Source organism: Prionailurus viverrinus, chromosome C1 (genome assembly GCF_022837055.1).
Source record: "Prionailurus viverrinus isolate Anna chromosome C1, UM_Priviv_1.0, whole genome shotgun sequence".
Classification (NCBI taxonomy): Eukaryota; Metazoa; Chordata; class Mammalia; order Carnivora; family Felidae; genus Prionailurus; species Prionailurus viverrinus.
Window position 1 is genome coordinate 73,861,554 of NC_062568.1, and position 19,802 is coordinate 73,881,355.

The 19,802-nt window shown below is 35.6% G+C and overlaps 1 protein-coding gene across 1 annotated transcript in view; it reads right to left on the reverse strand.

Moving 5' to 3' along the window:
* The window catches only part of ARL6IP6 (ADP ribosylation factor like GTPase 6 interacting protein 6), a 41,476-nt gene that overhangs the window by 7,882 nt on the left and 13,792 nt on the right, over positions 1-19,802 (reverse strand). Inside the window, exon 3 of the mRNA XM_047868982.1 lies at positions 19,639-19,771. Within this exon, the coding sequence (XP_047724938.1) occupies positions 19,639-19,771 (133 nt within the window). The remainder of the gene's footprint in view (positions 1-19,638; positions 19,772-19,802) is intronic.

Sequence of the window (19,802 nt, forward strand, 5' to 3'; positions counted from 1 at the left end):
TCAAGCAGTACTTGAAGTCTATGACAAATTCTTAATTTCAATTTGCCTGGATATGTAAGACAAGGCACTTACTGGTCTTGAGCAGAATAAAAACAAAAACCCTACTGGTCCAAAGCATCTATTATGTGCTGTTTCATTCAGTTTTATCATGAAGTCTACTAAGGATCCCAAAATGTTTTTTACTGTTCTAAGTCATTCATGACCTTTTATTTTCATAATCTGAAGCAATCACACACTGGTAGGCAAATAGTAATAAAACATAGGGGTGGGGGCGGGGGCCTTGAGAAGGTTGAGAAGAGTATATACAATTTTTGCTCATTAGTTCTTCTATGATTTCATGAAGAGAAAGGTAAGGAAAAGAAAAAGATCACATTTCAGAAGAATGATAAGCCTGATGAAGGGTAGCACTTTCCGGGGGCACCCAGCTGACCCAGTAGCTGGAATAGGTGACTCTTGATCTCAGGGATGTGAGTTCGAGCCCCACACTGGGTGTAGAGATTACTTAAAAATTAAAAAAAAAATTTAGGAAGGGGTAGCCCTTTCCTCTATTGTGTATTTTAGAACAATAAGGCATAATAACTACGGTTTAAAAATCCTATATAATAAAGTATATTATGGGAAACTTGATCAGATATAAAATAAAAAAGTTTCTATCCAGAATAAGTAAAACGTCAGCATTAGTTAATATTAATACTGTCAAACCCATAAAAGTGGGTGTCAAGCTGATTTGATTTTGTCATGCCATATGGATTTCTAATTTGGACGATACTACTGAATAGGTGGAAAACACACATACACCCACACTACACACACAGAAAACAAATCCTATCGTCTCACAGTACGATATAATGGAAATGTCTAACTCTGAAAACCTTCCATTTTATTTCAGTATTCACAAGGTCTCTGTAATAGGCTTAAAGAACTTTTGAAAACGACAGGACTGATTTTTAGAGATCTGCTACAATTATTATTTCAATTATGAATGTGAAAATGAATTCAAGGTGAAATTCCTTCCAAGCTACTCATATTCTCTCCATATACCTAAACATACTATACCAGATTAATTTTCCTAAAATACCCTCTTGTTCAAAATGCTTTTGTGTCAACTGTATATAAAATATTTGAGTAGAGCAAACAGTACAGTTAACAAGGTCAAGCTTTCTTAACAATGTAAATTTTGACCCAAGCTTTTAGTGTGGCAATGGACCAACAGACAAAAGAGGTACTACTGTAAAGGACAAAGGACAGAACCAGGAGAAGTGAACTCACACTTAAGATTTCCTATTTATCAGGTGAAGGGCTGGACCAGATTAACTTAAGGTCCCTTCCAGTTCTAAATTTCTGTAACTATTAAAAGTAGCAAGGACAAGGTAAAAATACTTGAAAGAGATTACATAGGTTTTTTTTTCTACCTATTAAAATAGGTTAGTGATAAACATTACCTGTACTTCAACTAAAACAATGATGTAGGGAGTAGAACTACATAAATATTTTAATTCCAAAGAGTCAATCAAGGAGACCCAAAATATAATGAAAATTAACAGATGACATTTCTAACATAAGAATTCAAAATAATTTTAAAATTTAAAAATAAGTAGAAAATAGAACTTATTGACAAAACCAGAATGTTTCTTACAGGAAATGTTAGAATTACTACATGTGCTAAAAGGCAACCAACAGAATGAGAGAAGATATTTGCAAACAACATATCCGTGAAGGGTTAGTATCCAAAATCTATAAAGAACTTATCAAACTCAACATCCCCAAAACAAATAATCCAGTGAAGAAATGGGAAAAACATATGAATAGACACTTCTCCAAAGAAGACATCCAGATGGACAACTGACACATGAAAAAATACCCAACCTCACTCATCGTCAGAGAAATACAAATCATAACCACAATGAAATACCACCTCACACCTGTGAGAATGACTAATATTAACAACTCAGGCAACAACAGATGTTGGCAAGAATGCGGAGAAAGAGGATCTCTTTTGCATTCTTGGTGGGAATGCAAGCTGGTGCAGCCACTCTGGAAAACAGTATGGAGGTTCCTCAAAAAACTAAAAATAGAACTACCCTATGACCCATCAATTGCACTACTATTTATCCAAGGGATTCCGGTGTGCTGTTTCGAAGGGGCACATGCACCCCAATGTTTATAGCAGCACTATCAACAATAGCCAAAGCATGGAAAGAGCCCAAATGTCTATCAACGGATGAATGGATAAAGAAGATGTGGTATACACACACACACACACACACACACACTGGAATATTACTCGACAACCAAAAAAGAATGAAATCTTCCATTTGCAACTACGTGGATGGAACTAGAGGGTATTATGCTAAGCGAAATTAGTCAGAGAAAGACCAAAATCATGACTTCATTCATGAGGACACAGAACAGATGAACACAAGGGAAGGGAAGAAAAAATAATATAAAAATAGGGAGGGGGACAAAATATAAGAGACTCTTAAATATGGAGAACAAATAGAGGGTTACTGAGGGGTTGTGGGAGTGGGGATGGGCTAAATGGGTAAAGGGCATTAAAGAATCTACTCCTGAAATCACTGTTGCACTATATGCTAACTAACTTGGATGTAAATTAAAAAAAAAAAAAAAAAGAATTACTAAATGTGTATTATATTGGGATAAAGTTCTACTGCAACAAATTTCTAAAATCAAAATGGAAATGAGAAATATTATTCAGTAATAATAAAAGATATTAGAAAAATATGGTTATAAAGGTAAATTCATTATAATGGAACTATTTCCATATTCTAAAAGATTAACTATAAAAAAGATACTATTTGGTTCTGGTTCTAAAGAATTCCTCTCCAATAATAAAGAATCCTGCAACAACGTACTTACTTGGTTTCTGTTAGTGTTTAAGCATTGGAGCTCTGTACTTAGATGCATTTGAATGCCAGCTGGGTCATTTAGAAGGGGTATGAAGGTAGAAAAATTGACCTAACACTCAATTCTCCAAAATGGAAACAAAAATAGAATCTCCCCTTATACAGCTAAGAATCAGTTGTCTGGCACATAGCAAATAATCAATAAATGTTAGCCACTATAGAGTAGAGAAAAGAAAGCTAGCTGCAGATGAGATTTTAAAAAATTCTTTACATTCCATTTCATTCTCTCTTCTTTTAAGCAAAACACCTACAACTAGACCCATCCCAAAGCCAAAACAAAGAAACAAAAAATAAGATTATACAAACAGACCCAGGAGGTAGATAAGAAAGAAACTGAAGAATTATGGGCTTGTATATGTATATGTGCATTTCTGCTTGGTATTATCCTCTTCCTACAAATTCATAATCACTTTCCTGTATAATTCACTAGAGAACTTAAGACTTCCAATATTTATATCCAGATTTTGTAGTCTGGAAATGTACTTTCTGGCAGTATATTTATATTGGCATTTAATAGTAACTTATAAAATGAATAAAGTATAGAAGAATTATATTTTAATTATTTACATTTTATAGGAATGGAATACATATAAAACTTAAGATTCAAATGAACTCAATGATTCTAGCAATGAAAGGAAACCACAAATTCAGGTACTGAATAAGCCACTGCCAAAATTTCAAATAAATTGCCTTTGTTCATTTAAGAGACCAACAGATTCAAAGTAGGTCTATTTTATTTTTTAATTTTTATTTATTTATTTATTTTTGAGAGAGCGAGCGAGCGAGCTGGGTAGGGGTAGAGAAAGAGGGAGACACAGAATCTGAAGCAGGCTCCAGGCTGCAAGCTGTCAGCACAGAGCCTGACCCGGGGCTCAAACTCACGAACTGTGAGATCGTTGGACACTTGACCAACTGAGCCACCCAGGTGCTCCAAGCAGGTTTTTTTTGTTTTATGTTGTTGATTGTTTTTACTCCAGTGTTGGTTGACTCTGAACTAAATCTCTGTACTACACACCAGACTACTCTCTCTTGAAGTCTTCACGCCTATATCATATCACATCCTACATCATAAATTCCAGTATTTATTTTCCCTCATATATATTTCCACATTTAAGAAACACTTCTACGGGGGCACCTGGGTGACTCAGTCGGTTAAGTATTCAACTTCAGCTCTGGTCATGAACTCACAGTTAGTGAGTTCAAACCCTGCCTCAGGCTCTGTGCTGACAGCTCAAAACTTGGAGCCTGCTTCAGATTCTGTGTCTCCCTCTCTCTCTGTTCCTCCCCCACTTGCACTCTTTCTCTCTCTCAAAAATAAAGATCAAAAAAAATTTTTTTAAAGACACACTTTTATGACACAACTCCTCCCATATGAAACAGTAACTTCATTGCTGACTGATTTTGATCTAAGCAGAAAGCTCTCTGTGCTTGCCAGAATACGAAGTTATATCAAGGGCCTACAATAAGAACCAACTGAGGGCATGTGAGAGGCTCAGTCGGATAAGTGCCCAACACCTAATTTTGGCTCAGGTCATGATCTCTCGATTTGTGAGTTCAAGCTTCAGTGTCGGGTTCCATACTGACAGTGCAGAGATCACTTGGGATTCTCTTTCTCCTCAAAATAAATAAATAAACTGAGAAAAAAAAAAGAACCAACTGGCTATTTGTTTCTGTGTCTGGCTCAGTTGGAGACAGGATGAGCTAGTTGGTACTAATCTATTCCCCTTTCACATATCTGAGCCTTTTATTTTTCATTCTATTCCTAGAAAAGAAATCTCCAATTCCCGAAGAATTTTAAGCTATGTGAGCTTTGGTTGGAATAACTGTCAGTTCTTTATCTGGAATCAAAAGTTCTTAGCCAAACCCAAAATCTGAAAGAAACTAAGCAACCAACATTTCAATTACTTGCAAAGCATTTCCTTTTATGTTTCTTTCAGAAACACAAAATGATACAACTTCTTTTGTACTCTTTGTCCTAAGAATTACTTATTAGAAATTGCTGGAGAATAAAACTGTGTGTATTCCAACTAACTTTACCAATGGTATTTAGGACATAAGTGTTAGAATTTCAAAAAGACCGCTTCCTTCCATTAGCAAATGCTCTCATTAAGGAAAACACAACATATATTCACCCCTTACTTTATACTCTAAAGTTCTTTATTTTATAATTTTCTCAATTCTCTATTCTTTTACTTCAACAAAAATTACATAATGAATTATGTGTATCAGGTGTTACATATGGGAGATAGAGAAACTAGCAAGAATCAGTACTTCCCTCAGTATTGCCCTCAAACGCCAGAGCCTAGTGACACAGTGTCCTGTTAAAAGTTTTACAGACATTACTGAACAGAAAGGAACCATCAGCTTGTAGCAGGGGAGAGATTTTCAAGAAGGGTTAATGCCTGATCTAAAACTGAGTATGAGGAAATTAAGAGTTCTTTTTTAAAAAAAAGGTTTATTTATTTTGAGAGAGAGAAAGAGTGCATGCATGAGCTGGGAGGAGAGGCAGAGGAGAGAGAAAATCAAGCAAGCTCTGAGCTGTCAGTGTAGAGCCCAATGCACAGGGCTCGATCACACAAACTATGAGATCATGACCTGAGCTGAAATCAAGAATCAGATGCATAACCCACTGAGCCACCCAGGCACCCAAGGAGGTTAAGAAGTCTAAAGAAATAGCAACATATATCGAAACAAGAGACAATGGACAGTGCAGGAGATGGTTAATGGTTTGGTATGGTTAGGCTGAAGGACCTGGAAAGTCAACTCTCTTTCAAGTGGAATTTAACCATGGCTCTACTACTTTATAAAACTACTTTAACCTACCTGAAAATCTAATTCTTCATCTTGAAAATGAGAATAACAGTTCCTCTCCTTAGTGTTTCTGTGAAGACTGAGATACTATTAATAATACTTGTTGCAGTGCCTAGCATTTATTGAGCACACACACAATAAATGCCAGCCTTTATTTTGTGCCCTTGACTGGTGGGAGTTACTAAGAGAAGGAAGAGCTGAAGGCAATGCCAGGTTTCTCACTTGAGTTACTGGCTAGATAAAATATTCACCATGATATGGAACCCAAGAAAAGAAACAGGATGGTGGGCAGTGGAAAATAATGAAGGCAATTTTAGATACACTGTAGTGAAAACACCTGCAGGACACTGAGGTAAAAATTTCCAGCAAGCAATAGGAAATACAAATAAAAACCAAAGGGGAGGTTTCCCAGGAAAAGAGGCTCAAGATGGGCCAGATAGACTAGGAAGCCTTCAGCCAATTAGTAGTAGCTGAAAAAAAAGTGATTCCACAAGTGAGTAGCAGTGATCAGAAAGCTGGAAAGAAAAATAGGAGGTAGTGGTGTCACAGAAATTAACAAAGAAAAGCATTCTGAAGAGCAATCATAAGCCATTTCAAATAATGGATTGAAAAATGAACATTAAAGTTTATAATCAGGAGGACTGCAGTCAATTCAAGGAGAAAAAAAATTTAGGATAGGGGTGCCTACAAGACACCTGTGGTAGCAACTGCAGTCACTGCGGATATAGGGCTTACCTCTTCTCTAGTTTCCCAAGATGCCTAGATGTGGAGAAGAAAACTGGACATGAGGATTTTTTTTCTCTAACATAGGAGAAACTTGAATGTTTTAGAAATACTCTAAGAAGATTAGATACAAGAGAAAGGCTGAAGTATATGAAAAATGGACATGCAGGGGTGGACAGGGCATGAGATCTAGAGCAAAGGAAGTAAAATTAAGTTTGGGCAGGAGGAAGAACACTCCATTTGCTGAGAATGGGTGGGATAATAGTAATGTATGTAAAGTAAGTTTGTAATCATGAGAGGAATGAAAGAAGCAGGAAGCTCACTCATAATGAACTTTTGGTGACTTCACATGGAATCCACTGAAGAGTGTGATGTGATACAGATTTGGAATAACCACGGCAGGGGTGGGGGGTAGAAAATGGATGTATGGATGGACGGATAGATAGTGCTAGCTGAGATTCTAGTTCAGACTATGAGGGCTGTTAACTCTAGTTACTCAGATCTTAGTTTGGATGACTCAACTATGCCTCATTATCCTCTTCATATGGAACACCACAGGCCATGGCCTATTTTAGAATGAATTTGAGGTCTTCTGCTATTTTAACATTTCACTAGCTTTGCTCCGGGCTCTCTCTCCTACTTGAGCTTTCTTTTGACCTCTAGAACTTTGCAATTTTATAGAACAGGCACTTCAAACTTTTTCCTTTACACATGACCTGGTAAAAGGAAGCTAGTTTTTCCTACAGTTCATAACAACTGAAAATACAAAATTTTATTTATTTACTTTGGGGTTCCTATTTTAAAGTCTGAATTAAAATTATTTTCCTTGCCACTAAATTATGTCTCCTACTCCATTCTTAACCCCGAAACACATTTCCCAGGCTTGGCAAGGAAGTCACTTTGGATTCACGATATAAAAGGAGAAGTGAAATAAACACAATGGGCTTTACAGTCATTTTATTTTTTTTTTTTTGATAATTTAAAATAACCTCATGGTAAACTTTCCTGCTTATTCAAATAGGTAGCCTTTAGTTGAACTTTCATTGCTACTTTAGTGTCATTATTCATTAAAACTCAGATATACAGTAAGAGTTAATAAGTTTATCAATTAGGTATGAAGTAGTTGTGTTCCAAAAATGAGATCTAATTTTTAGAAAGGGGTGTCATATCCTTAAGGCTATTAAACTAACCAATTAGAATGGAACTATGTGAATAGACAAGCCTACCCCATCTAATATATATATTTTTTATGCCCAAATTAAAAATCTTTTGTAAGCACTACCTAATTTCAGACCATATGATCCACAAAGCTAAAAACGGCCCCTGACAGAAAAAGTGTGCTGACTTGTCTTAAAAGTCTAGTCCATATTCAAAGTGTAGTCCACAGACCAGCAATATATAAGCAATGCCTGTGAATTTCTTAGAAACTCAGAATTTCAGATCCCACCCCAGACATAATGAATCAAAATCTCGATTTTCAGCAAGATCTTCTGGTGATTCTTAAAGCTTCAAAGTAAATACTGATGGTCTCTATTTGGAAATCTATAAATTAGCAAGGAGATTTCTAACCAGACCATCACTTCAGAAGTCTATCCCGATTACTTTCTACACCAAAAGTTCAAATTTATTGTAATTTTAAAGAAATAAGTTGAACGAATAATTATAAAACTTGTTTATGGTATCATGTTCTAAATAGATTTTATGACTTCTTTAAAATATTATATGACAGGGAACTCAAGAAATCAAGCAAAAGACTACATGGGAAGAAAAATTTCTCTTATTTCTCTCTATTATATATTTACCTTGCTAGCATAGTGGCTACACACTGGGTATATAAGTGTGTACACATACATACATTCAAAATAACCTATTAGTATAAAAAGATGGCAAAATATTTTTGGAATGAAGCATCAAAGAATAAAATTAAAACTTTTTTTAAAAATATAATTTATTGTCAAATTGGTTTCCATAACAACACCCAAGTGCTCATCCCAACAAATTAAAACTATCTTATTAGTTAGTTTACCAGATTTTAAAGTATAGTTATATCTGGGTAGAGTGATATATTTCAAATGCATACACAAATATAAACCATATACACACATATTCACATTTGTATACAGTCACAAGATTTTACTAATACAGAAATAATTATAAAAATAACATGTGCTAGGGGCGCCTGGGTGGCTCAGTCGGTTAAGTGTCCGACTTCAGCTCAGGTCATGATCTCTCACTCCGTGAGTTTGAGCCCCGCATCGAGCTCTGTGCTGCCAGTTCAGAGCCTGGAGCCTGCTTCAGATTCTGTGTCTCCCTCTCTCTCTGCCCCTCCGCCACTCACGCCTCTATCAAAAAATGAATAAACGTGGGGCGCCTGGGTGGCTTAGTTGGTTAAGCGACCGACTTCAGCTCAGGTCACGATCTCGCGGTCCGTGAGTTCGGGCCCCACGTCGGGCTCTGGGCTGATGGCTCAGAGGCTGGAGACTGCTTCTAATTCTTTGTCTCCCTCTCTCTCTGCCCCTCCCCCATTCACGCTCTGTCTCTCTCTGTCTCAAAAATAAATAAACTTAAAAAAACAAAACAAAAAAAACAAAAAGCTGCTGAGGATTCAACTCAGTTTAAAAAAAAATGAATAAACGTTAAAAAAATTAAACAAAAACAATAACGTGCTGTAGGATTATGGTTTTGCAAAAAAAGAAAATATTTGCATGTGTATAGATTTTTTTTTTAAATATGGAGGTAAACTAGCCTGTTAAGACTAGTTAATTTCAGGGTTATTTAAAATCAGACTCTGGGGGCGCTTGGGTGGCGCAGTCGGTTAAGCGTCCGACTTCAGCCAGGTCACGATCTCGCGGCCCGTGAGTTCGAGCCCCGCGTCGGGCTCTGGGCTGATGCCTCAGAGCCTGGAGCCTGTTTCCGATTCTGTGTCTCCCTCTCTCTCTGTCCCTCCCCCGTTCATGCTCTGTCTCTCTCTGGCCCAAAAATAAATAAACGTTGAAAAAAAAATTTAAAAAAAAAAAATAAAAAAAAAAATAAAATAAAATAAAATCAGACTCTGAAAGCCTTTTACCTTCAAAATTATATAATTCTGTGTTTTATGATGAGTTTTTAAGAATTCTATAATCATAATAAAAAATCAGTAAGGAGAAATTTTAAGATATAATCACTGTCCCAATAATTTTCTAAATTACTGAAAAATACAAAATGCTTTTAAAATATAAAGTCATTAAGGAAACCTGGGTGGCTCAGTCTGTTAAGCACCCGACTCTCGATTTCAGCTCAGGTCATGATATCATGGTTCACGATACTGAGCCCCACATCGGGCTCTGCTCTGATGCTGAGCCTGCTTGGGATTCTCTCTCTCCCTCAAAATAAATAAATAAACATTAAAAAAAAATAATAGAATAAAATATAAAGTCATTAGAAACATGACTGTGTATGTACTTCAGGATTTCATGATAATTCTAAGGTAACAATTATCTGGATAAACACTTAAAAGATGTAAAAAATGAGGAAATACTTAATGTTGAACCGTAACGTATCATTCTTAAAAATACATAGGAGCTGATGGTGTACATTTTGAGCATTTGCTCCATTGCCCCATTACCCTTGTAATTAATCTAATGTTTTGCATTATAAGCATCAGTTAATAAAATATCTACCATCTTAAAAGAAAAATTTGCTCATTTATCAATCTACACATTAGTAAACTATAAGAGAATTTAGAATTTCAAGTTTAAGGGTTTCCTCATTTTTTTTTTAATTTTTAAATATTTTTTTCATGTTTATTTATTTTTGAGAGAGAGAGAGAGAGAGAGAGAGAGAGAGAGAGAGAGAGAGAACGTGGGGAAGGGGCAGAAAGAGGGAGATACAGAATCCAAAGCAGACTCCAGGCCCTGAGCTGTCAGGACAGAGCCCGATGCAGGGCTTGAACACATAAACTATGAGATCATGACCTAAGCCAAAGTCAGATGCTTAACAGACTGAGCCACCCAGTCTGTTAAGGTGCCCCTAGGGTTTCTTCATTTTTAAAAAGACTTTATTCTCCTTAGGATTTTAGTTTCCTAGCCATACTGCCAACTTCTATGGTCCTACTTCCACTTCTATAGCATAAGGATGGTCTGCATGAGGTCTTTAATCCCTTCTGGATCGCCATTCTGCAGTAAGTATGCCTCCATATATACAGTAAAGTCTTTTATCTAGAATTTTACCAACTGGAAATTTTAGTTGAGTCCCAATCCTATGCTTTGCCAGTGCAATAATAACTAATGTAATGACCTATGAGCACTGAAAGATCCTAAAGATGAGAAAAGTTCTTTAAAATGGAATTTCATATATATACATTTTAAAATCTCTAATTGTACTACAATTCCTTGAAAATCAGTCTAAGGGAAATACAAGTATTATCTGGTTGGATGAAGTACATATTAAGCAACAGTTTATTTTACTTATATACATATATAGCAGTCTACTTGGCTGCAAATTGAATGTCACACATTTTAACTTTATTTACCAGTGTGTTGAGGTAGAAAAATGCCCTCAAACATCCATCTGTGCTAAGCACTATCTTGATTAAACAAAGTCCATATTCCATAAAAAGCTGGGAAAATAGTACAAAAGATAAAAAATAACGGGATTCCCAAGCTTTTAGACTTCATGAGTCAGTTTCAAAAATTTTTTTTGAAAAAAGGAAGTAAATGACACCATGTTTTGCCAATTTATTTTGCCAAGAACTGTGTTTGAAAACCATTACCATCTAGGGCCACCTGGGTGGCTCAGTTGGTTGAGAGACCGACTTTGGCTCAGGTCATGATCTCACAGTTTGTGAGTTTGAGCCCCACATCAGGCTTTCTGCTGTCAGAAAAGAGCCCACTTCAGATCTTCTGTCCCCCTCACTCTCTGCCCTTCTCCCGCTCTGTACACGTGCTCTCTCTCTCAAAAATAAACATAAGGAAAAAAAAGAAAACCATTACCATCTAATATCAGCATTATTTCATGAAAGAAAGAGTACCTATATCAAAAGAATAAAAAGGGAAGAAAAGAATGGAAGAGATAAAATCTCAAAATAAATAAAAATTACCAAAAACAATATAATTGGCAGCTGGTAGCAGGCCAAGTCCACATTCAGCTTGAAGGATCTCAATTAAGAAAAGAAATACCATGCACCAAGCACCATGACTGCTTTTTCACCTAATGTATCTGTTGCTTTAATCAGTAAACTTACATTCATTGTCTATGAGGACAGATATGATTGTTTTTATCTCATTTTAGAGAGGAGGAAATTAAGGCTTAGAGACACTGACTGACTTGCTCAAAAGTTCTTCTGCCAGTAAGCCCTTTCATATACCAGGCTGCCTCTTATAATTTACAAAGACTGTTGACACATAAAAAGTTCCAAGAACAAAACTGGCAAGTATTAGGTAATTCTCATCAGTGATGTTCTATGCATATGGATACTTGCCTTTTCAGTAGCCCATACATAAAACATTGTAAATTACCATAAGCAAAACCCATAGCAAACATGTACAAAGCAAATACTCATTGCTATATTACAAGGAAACCAAGAATAGTTAATATGATTTCTTATGGACTTTGTTACGTCTATTTAAGTATCCATTCAAAACAGTAATGGAATATATTTTATAAGACACGCATGACTTTAACTTTTCACCTCAAGAAGCCACAGTGCAGGACCATCAATATATTCATTAATAGTGACCATAGGGATGACTCCAAATAGTGCCTAGATAATGAAACTTAATAATATTCAAATATCAAGGCCAAGTTCTTGATCTATCTCTTTTGTCACTAGCTTTTCTCTCCTATTGCAATTAGCCATCTGACATGTTTCATTAGTCCAAGGCAATAAAGAATGTGACTCAACAAAGAAGCAAGCTCTCCAGAATCTGTATGAAAGAAGAGTAGAGTCAACTTACTGTACTCAATTAAGTGTGGTTGGAAAAGGAACTTCTAATTTAAATACTAAATCACCCACTTTTCTTTACCTCTAAGACTTCTACTACTGCCCAAGACTCATAATCCCATTTCTATTATGATTTTTACTGTTCTATTTGTCCATCTTAACCCCCAAGAATTAAAGCCCCCAAGGACAAGAAGAACAAGAAGTTAGAGAAAACTCTTTAATAACAGAAAAATAAATCTAGTTTTGAATAGAGAAAGAATATTATAATACAGCAATGTCAATCCTGGAGGAATATTTTACTCATTGTCTCCTTCACATCTACAACAACACATACTCATATACAAACATAATGAAAATTTAAGTATTTCAGCATCTAGTTATATCCAGGACACCATACATAGAAAATAAGTAACAGATAATGTATTCTTTTGGTAAAACAATGACCAAAAACAGTTTATCAGAAAGCAATTCAAACAAAAACCAACTGTTCCTTTTTTTTTCTTACTTCTAATTTACTTTGCAGATTCCAAATAGCACTGTAAGTTAATATACTTAAAAAAAAAAAAAGACTTTGTAGAAATAAATTAATTAAAACATTTTTTTAATGTTTATTTTTGAGAGAGAGAAGAACACATAGAGTGTGAGCAGGGGAGGGGCGGGGAGAGAGGGAGACACAGAATCCAAAGCAGGCTCCAGGCTCTCAGCTGTCAGCAGAGTCTGATGCGGGGCTCGAACCCACCAACCGTGAGATCATGACCTGAGCCGAAGTCAGATGCTTAACAGACTGAGCCACTCAGGTGCCCCCAAATAAATTTTTAATTAAATTAAAAGCATGTGATTTTTCAAACTATCTTGATATTTACCAAATATCATTTGTGATGGGAAAATGATGTAACAAGGTGGATAACTTACAGTCATCTTGACAAAAACGACTAACAGTTCCAGAAGGTAACATATAGTCCCTGGTTTGTATATTAACTATGAAATAATGCCAAATTCTATAGATGATATTTAAAGCAGCTTTAGTGAAAAGACACTACTCTTTTTGCTGGCACATTCTTAGAAATCATTACATAATACCAATAATTCAAAGTGTCCCTACTTTTTGCACATGAACCCCACATCAAATAAGCCATAATTACAACCAATTCATTCTATCCTCACAAAGACTCATCTTCACTCATAAGATTCAAGATGATATAGATTTATGAATAACTGATACTTTCTCCAAAATCTACAATATTGTGAATGCACAAAATGTTATTTACACAATATTTCTCAACAAGAAGAAAAATCATTTAAAAGTAGGTTCTCAACAAGAGATTCAATAATCCAGACTTTGGACTAGCTAGCCAATTCACCAGAAATCTTACTTCATACTACCTTTGACCATCATGAGGTTAGAAATTTCCAGTAATATTTGATTTCTATAACACAGTTAGCCCATCCTTAATAACTTTACACATACGTATTGATTTTTTTTCTCCTTGAAAATAAGTCTCTGTGGGTATTTCTACCACAAAATAATAATCCTATCCCTACAAAGTTTAACTTGTTGGCTTGTAAGTTACAGTCACATGCTGTTAAATTTTAATTTTTATCTGTGCATTTTTTCATGCCAACAATAAGATTTTTGTTAATTAACACTATTGACTGCAATGAAATAACACTTTTAACTTAAGAATGTTGGCCCATTCCATGCTGACAGTGCAGGGCTTGCTTGGGATTCTCTCTCTCCCTCTTTCTCTGCCCCTCCCCTGCTTACACAACAGGTGCTCACTCTCAAAATAAATAAATACACATTGAAAAAAAAAAAAAAGAATGTTGGCCTTTCAGTGGTACCTGGGTGGTTCAGATGGTTAAACATCTGGTTCTTGGTTTTGGCTCAGGTCATGATCTTGCAGTTCATGGGTTCAAGCCACACACTGGGCTTCATGCTGATAGTGCATAGCTGGCTTGGAATTCTCTCTCCCTCTCTCTCTCTGCCCCTCCCCCACTAGCACTCAGGCTCTCTTAAAATAAATAAAGTTAAAAAAAAAAAAAGAATGTTGGCCCTTGACCCCTGACTCTTAACTAAATTACTGTAGGACAAATTTAATGACTTTTTTCACTATTTTTCATATTACTGTTATTAAATATTTTATTTCATAATTACAAAACCAATGAGCTTTCTACACTGTGTTGTTTGTTAAATCCATCACTTACATTATCATTTTTCCTCTAAATTTATTTCTAGACTATCTAGTAACATTTCTATCCTAGGTGGGACATTTTAATAATTAAATGTTTTATTTTTAACTTTTTTTTATGTTTATTTATTTTTGAGAGAGAGACACACACACACACACACACACACACACACACACACACACACGGAGCGTGACCTGGAAAGGGGCAGAGAGAAAGGGAGACATAGAATCCGATGCAGGCTCCATGCTCTGAGCTGTCATCCCAGAGCCCAATGTGAGGCTCAAACTCTCATGAACCACGAGGTTATGACCTGAGCCAAAGTCTGACGCTCAACTGAGCTACCCAGGTGCCCCAACAATTAATTAAATGGTTTTTATTTTTAGCATGCTGAATAACTATAAACCTGCAGCTACATCATTGCACCACTAGATGGGGCACAGGTAATGTGAAATGTGCAGAGTAGTCTAAAGTGGAGAACACTGGTCACTAAAGAAAAAACAATGGAGAACAAAGACAGTGAGAAGTTAAGAACAGGTTTTGATTGGATTTGGCTGTATCACATGGGCAAAAATGCCACAAACCAAAAGCTCCAATGAGTGCTTCAACTGTCAATAAGATGAAGCTGTTTCAATTAGTGAACTACTTCCTTTTGATTCATTTCATAATTCAAAGTAGGTAGGCTTAGCTAGTATGGCAAAAAACACTAAACATAGAGTCAGGCGTTAGCTATGTTACATGCAAATTATTTGACTTTGTGCAATTTGCTTAAATTCCCCAGGCCTCAATTTCTTCATCTGTTAAAAAATGAAGTGCCTGAACTAATGATAATACCTAAGGGTGGCTTAGCAGGGACTTGGTTCCCTCATAATCTTTATTATTTCCCTAGCAATCCTAGAACATTCATTCACTGTTAGGAAAATTGCAGCTTTAAGGCACATCTATCCATATCTAACTTCCTTTCCAATCAGGAGAACTCAAATGCAGTATCTTTGCATGAGTAGGTCACATACCTAGATGCATTAACTCCTACAAACTGTAATTAAATTGGATAATCACATATGAAATACTGTTTACATACACACTGTCATATTTGCCTGGTTGGAAACCACTGAGCAAACTGAATGAATGAATGAATGATGAAAACTAATGTGAAGTGAACTGGAGATGTTGATTAAGTAGCATAGAACAGTAAAAATTAATTATAAAGTAGCAAGAAGTGGGGAAAGCCTATATAGATACTTCAAAGAATCTAAACTTACTGCCTCATTATTTAACATAGTAACATATTTTCAGAAGAAAATAATTTAAAAGTATAATTGATCCAAATACACAAAGAAAATGATTGTTTTCTAATAAACAACTCTGTGTGTGTAACATTGCAGTATACCTTTTAACTCAGCAAAGTTTGCAAAGTCAGTATAACAATCTTTCTTCAAAATATGCCTTCAAAATAAATTTTTTTTTAACATTTATTCATTTTTGAGAGACAGGTAGAACGAGCATGAGTGGGGGAGAGGCAGAGGGAGAGCAAGACACAGCATCCAAAGCAGGCTCCAGGCTCTGAGCTGTCAGCACAGAGCCTGACGCGGGCTTGAACCCACGAACCGTGAGATCATGACCTGAGCTGAAGTTGGGCGCTCAATGGACTGAGCCACCCAGGCACCCCTCAAAATATGCCTTTTGAGCGACGCCTGGGTGGCTCAGTCAGTTAAGCATCCAATTCTTGATTTTGGCTTAGGTCATGATCTCACAGTTCATGGGACTGAGCCTCGCATCAGGCTCTGCACTCATGGCTCGGAGCCTGCTTGGGATTCTCTCTCCCCCTCTCTCTCTGAAAATAAGCTTAAAAAAATAAATAAAGGCATTATTTTAAAATATGCCTTTTGAAGTCTATTAAATACCTGTCTAAAAATATCCCTCGCAAAATTCTTTATCTTTTATTTCCTAAAGGTCTTGTGCTTATGTAAAAGTGAAAATTTCTAAATTATATGTGCTATGGACTATGTTTGTACCCCCATCCACATTCTCTTCTCCATTTATGTTACAAACTTTAGTCCCCAATGTGATGGAATTAGGAGGCAGGGTCTCTGGGGGGCCTTTGTCTTTGAATTTTCAACTAAGGACTTGTGCTTTCATATAATCAGGAAAAATATTTATATTAACATCATTGCTTAAGTTATAAAAGAATACAGAGCCTGTTACAAAGATATTTGTATAAAAGTGTGATATTGCAAATTAATGAAATACATTAACCTGATTTCTAAGAAAACAGAGTCTGAAGATTTAAACTTTCTCAAAGGAGAAAAGTTGTTTCCCTGTACAAGTTCTCACTCTACTGGTGACACAGAGAATAAACTTATTCTGACATTTCTGAAGCACAGTAATTGCATTATTTTCCACAAGCACTAGAGGGCAGGGTTTTCACTATAAAACCCCATTTCACCAATTATCATTGAATTATATGCGTTTTTTGGTATGTGGTTTGTTAATATGCAATCCCCTATCACTGAATTTATTATATGCCTTATCTGTATCAACACATGATAATATTAAATTACATTTTCAGTCATGGTCTTGATATATTTAATAGCTGATTTAGCATATATAAAATTACCTAACATACATGTGGAAAGGAATTTAAATATATACATATGTACATACAATGTATATTTCAAAACTGTGGTTTTTAGGACTGTGTTAACAAACATACCATCTAAGTCTCTAATCTGGCACTATCTCATATTAAAATTGAATGACTAGTAACACTGAAAACTGAGGTCCATTGTTACTGGTTCTAGTTTAATAAAAAAAGCAAAGATACTTTTTAAGAAACTAAATGCTCTGAGCATCCCAGGTATTTCAGAGAACACTGAAATGCTTTTCTGTAACTCCAAAAGCTTCTATCATCTATGAGGCCTGTGAATTCTTGTATGGGTAAAAGAGAATCTGTGAGGGAAAATAGTATTTCAGGAAGAGAAAACAGTAAGAGTAAAGTCATGGCATCTCAAAAGTACAGTTTATTCAGGGAATGCCAGGGTAATCTGATATATGGCTATAGAAAAGGGTGCACTGGAGAAATAGCTGAAGATAAAGTTGGAAAAGTAAGGAAGGATCATTTGAGGACAGACTGTTATGCTGTACTTGGGAGTTGGACATCATTTTGAAGGCAATGGGAAAGTCACTGAAGACTTTTAAGCAAGGGAAGAGCTGCGACAGAGATCTGTTTTTACAGAGGTAACAAAATACAGGATGAATATGAAGAGTGAAAGCTTGGAGTAGAGGAGACTAAGGAGTGAAGTGCACAGGCTAAGGCCTTAAAAAGGGCAAAAACACTGAGGGTGCAAAGACAAAGTATTCCAGTAACATTTCAAAAAACAGGAATGGCTAGACTTGGCAAAGGATAAATACAGTGAATACGGGTTTCAAGCCTTGATAACTGGATGGAGAGTGATGTCTTTAAGACAAGCTAGAGCATAAGTAATTTTAAGTGCAAGGTGTTTTCTGATATCCAGGCTGCAAGATCTACTAAATAGCTACAAATATAAGGCTGAAAATCCAGAGGGAAGTGTGATATAAAGAAATAAAAGGCAAAAATAAGATGGTTTTTTGGTGGCTTATAAAAGGAGTCTCATTATATTATTGACATTAGATGCATACCTCTTATTACCAAGTAATTAATGTCATCAGGCATCAAGAATATGAATTTGAATTGAACACAGTATCACACAGGAAAATAAACTTTGCAAATGAATGGTAGTCACGTAAACTATGGGATGGCATTGCACTATTAGGAACAACTTACTCAATTTAATTATTACTCATTATCCACTTTGAACACACACATACAAAATGTATTGCCAAGTATGATTTATGTTTCATGTACAGATAGGGATTTATTAAGACATTTAAGATACACAAACAAATTTCATCTGAAGTAAAGCCACAAGTTTTAAAGACAGATTTATAAGACAGAAAAATATGAGCTTACTAATAAAGAAAGCTGGTAATAACAATTACTAATAAATATCATTAGTAGGGGCAGGAAGCTTAGTCAGTTAAGCATCTGACTTCAGCTCAGGTCATGATCTTATGGTGGGTGAGTCTGAGCCCCATGCTGGGCTGTGTGCTCTCAGCACAGAGCTTGGATCCTCTCTCCCCTTCTCTCTCTGTCCCTCCCCCACTCACGTTCTCTCAGTCTCTCTCTCTCTAAAATAAGCATTTAATAAATAAATATCATTAGTATAAAACTTCCTATTTACAGAGTCTCTCAAATACATTTTATTTGATCTCTACAAACTGTCCATAAAGTAAACTGGTGCTGGTAGTTATAATAGCAACAATAACAACCATAATACTCTGATAACACATGAATTTTAAACCAGAGTTTATTTTCTACTCTTCACCTTTTCCCCAACCCCTCAGTTTGTAGAATACACTAGACGTCTTAGAAACTCATATTTGGAAATTTATAGTATTTAATACCCGAGCTTTCTTGACATAAATCAACTAGATTAAAACTAGGTTAGAACTGAATTTTGTGAAAGTCTTTGAACTATAGAAAACACAGACCAAAGAAATCTAATATTGTTCCACTATGAAATGCACTTAATCTGATCTAGACATTTAAATTGGGTGCCATAAATGCTTGGTAATTATTACAGAAAACTGAAATCTGGGGAAAAGTCCAATCCAACTTAAGTTGATATAAATCTGACCATTTATAGATACATCTAGTAAAACTCTCACTATGCTGATATAAATTTAGCTTTCATAAACTGTTTAAATGAAATTCTAGCCCAAGAGGACAAACATCCATCAAAATTTCTTACTTCATAGATCAACTCTTGAATTTCATTTTTTTAAAAAAACACTGCATTATCTAGGTAAGGAGTTTAAAAGAGTCTCCATTTATCTAAAGGCTGAGCCAATCTGGAAACTTTAAAGTCATTTATATTTTATAGAGACTGGGAACTCAACATGTTATCTTACAAATAAGCAACCTCTTGTTTCTATATATTTTAGCATTTCAACAGAGTTGGAATGGGTTAAAAAAGAAACAGGAATACTTACTTGAACCTGGCAGGTGAAAGAGGAGTAGGAGGAAACATTCCTGGTTCAAAAGAGTCAAAATAAGTCACTGTCCAAGAAAAGCTACAACAGGAGAATCCGGCAGATAGAGAGATTATAAGTAGAGTCCAGAATCCTTAATGGGAAAACAGGAAGAAAACTTTAAT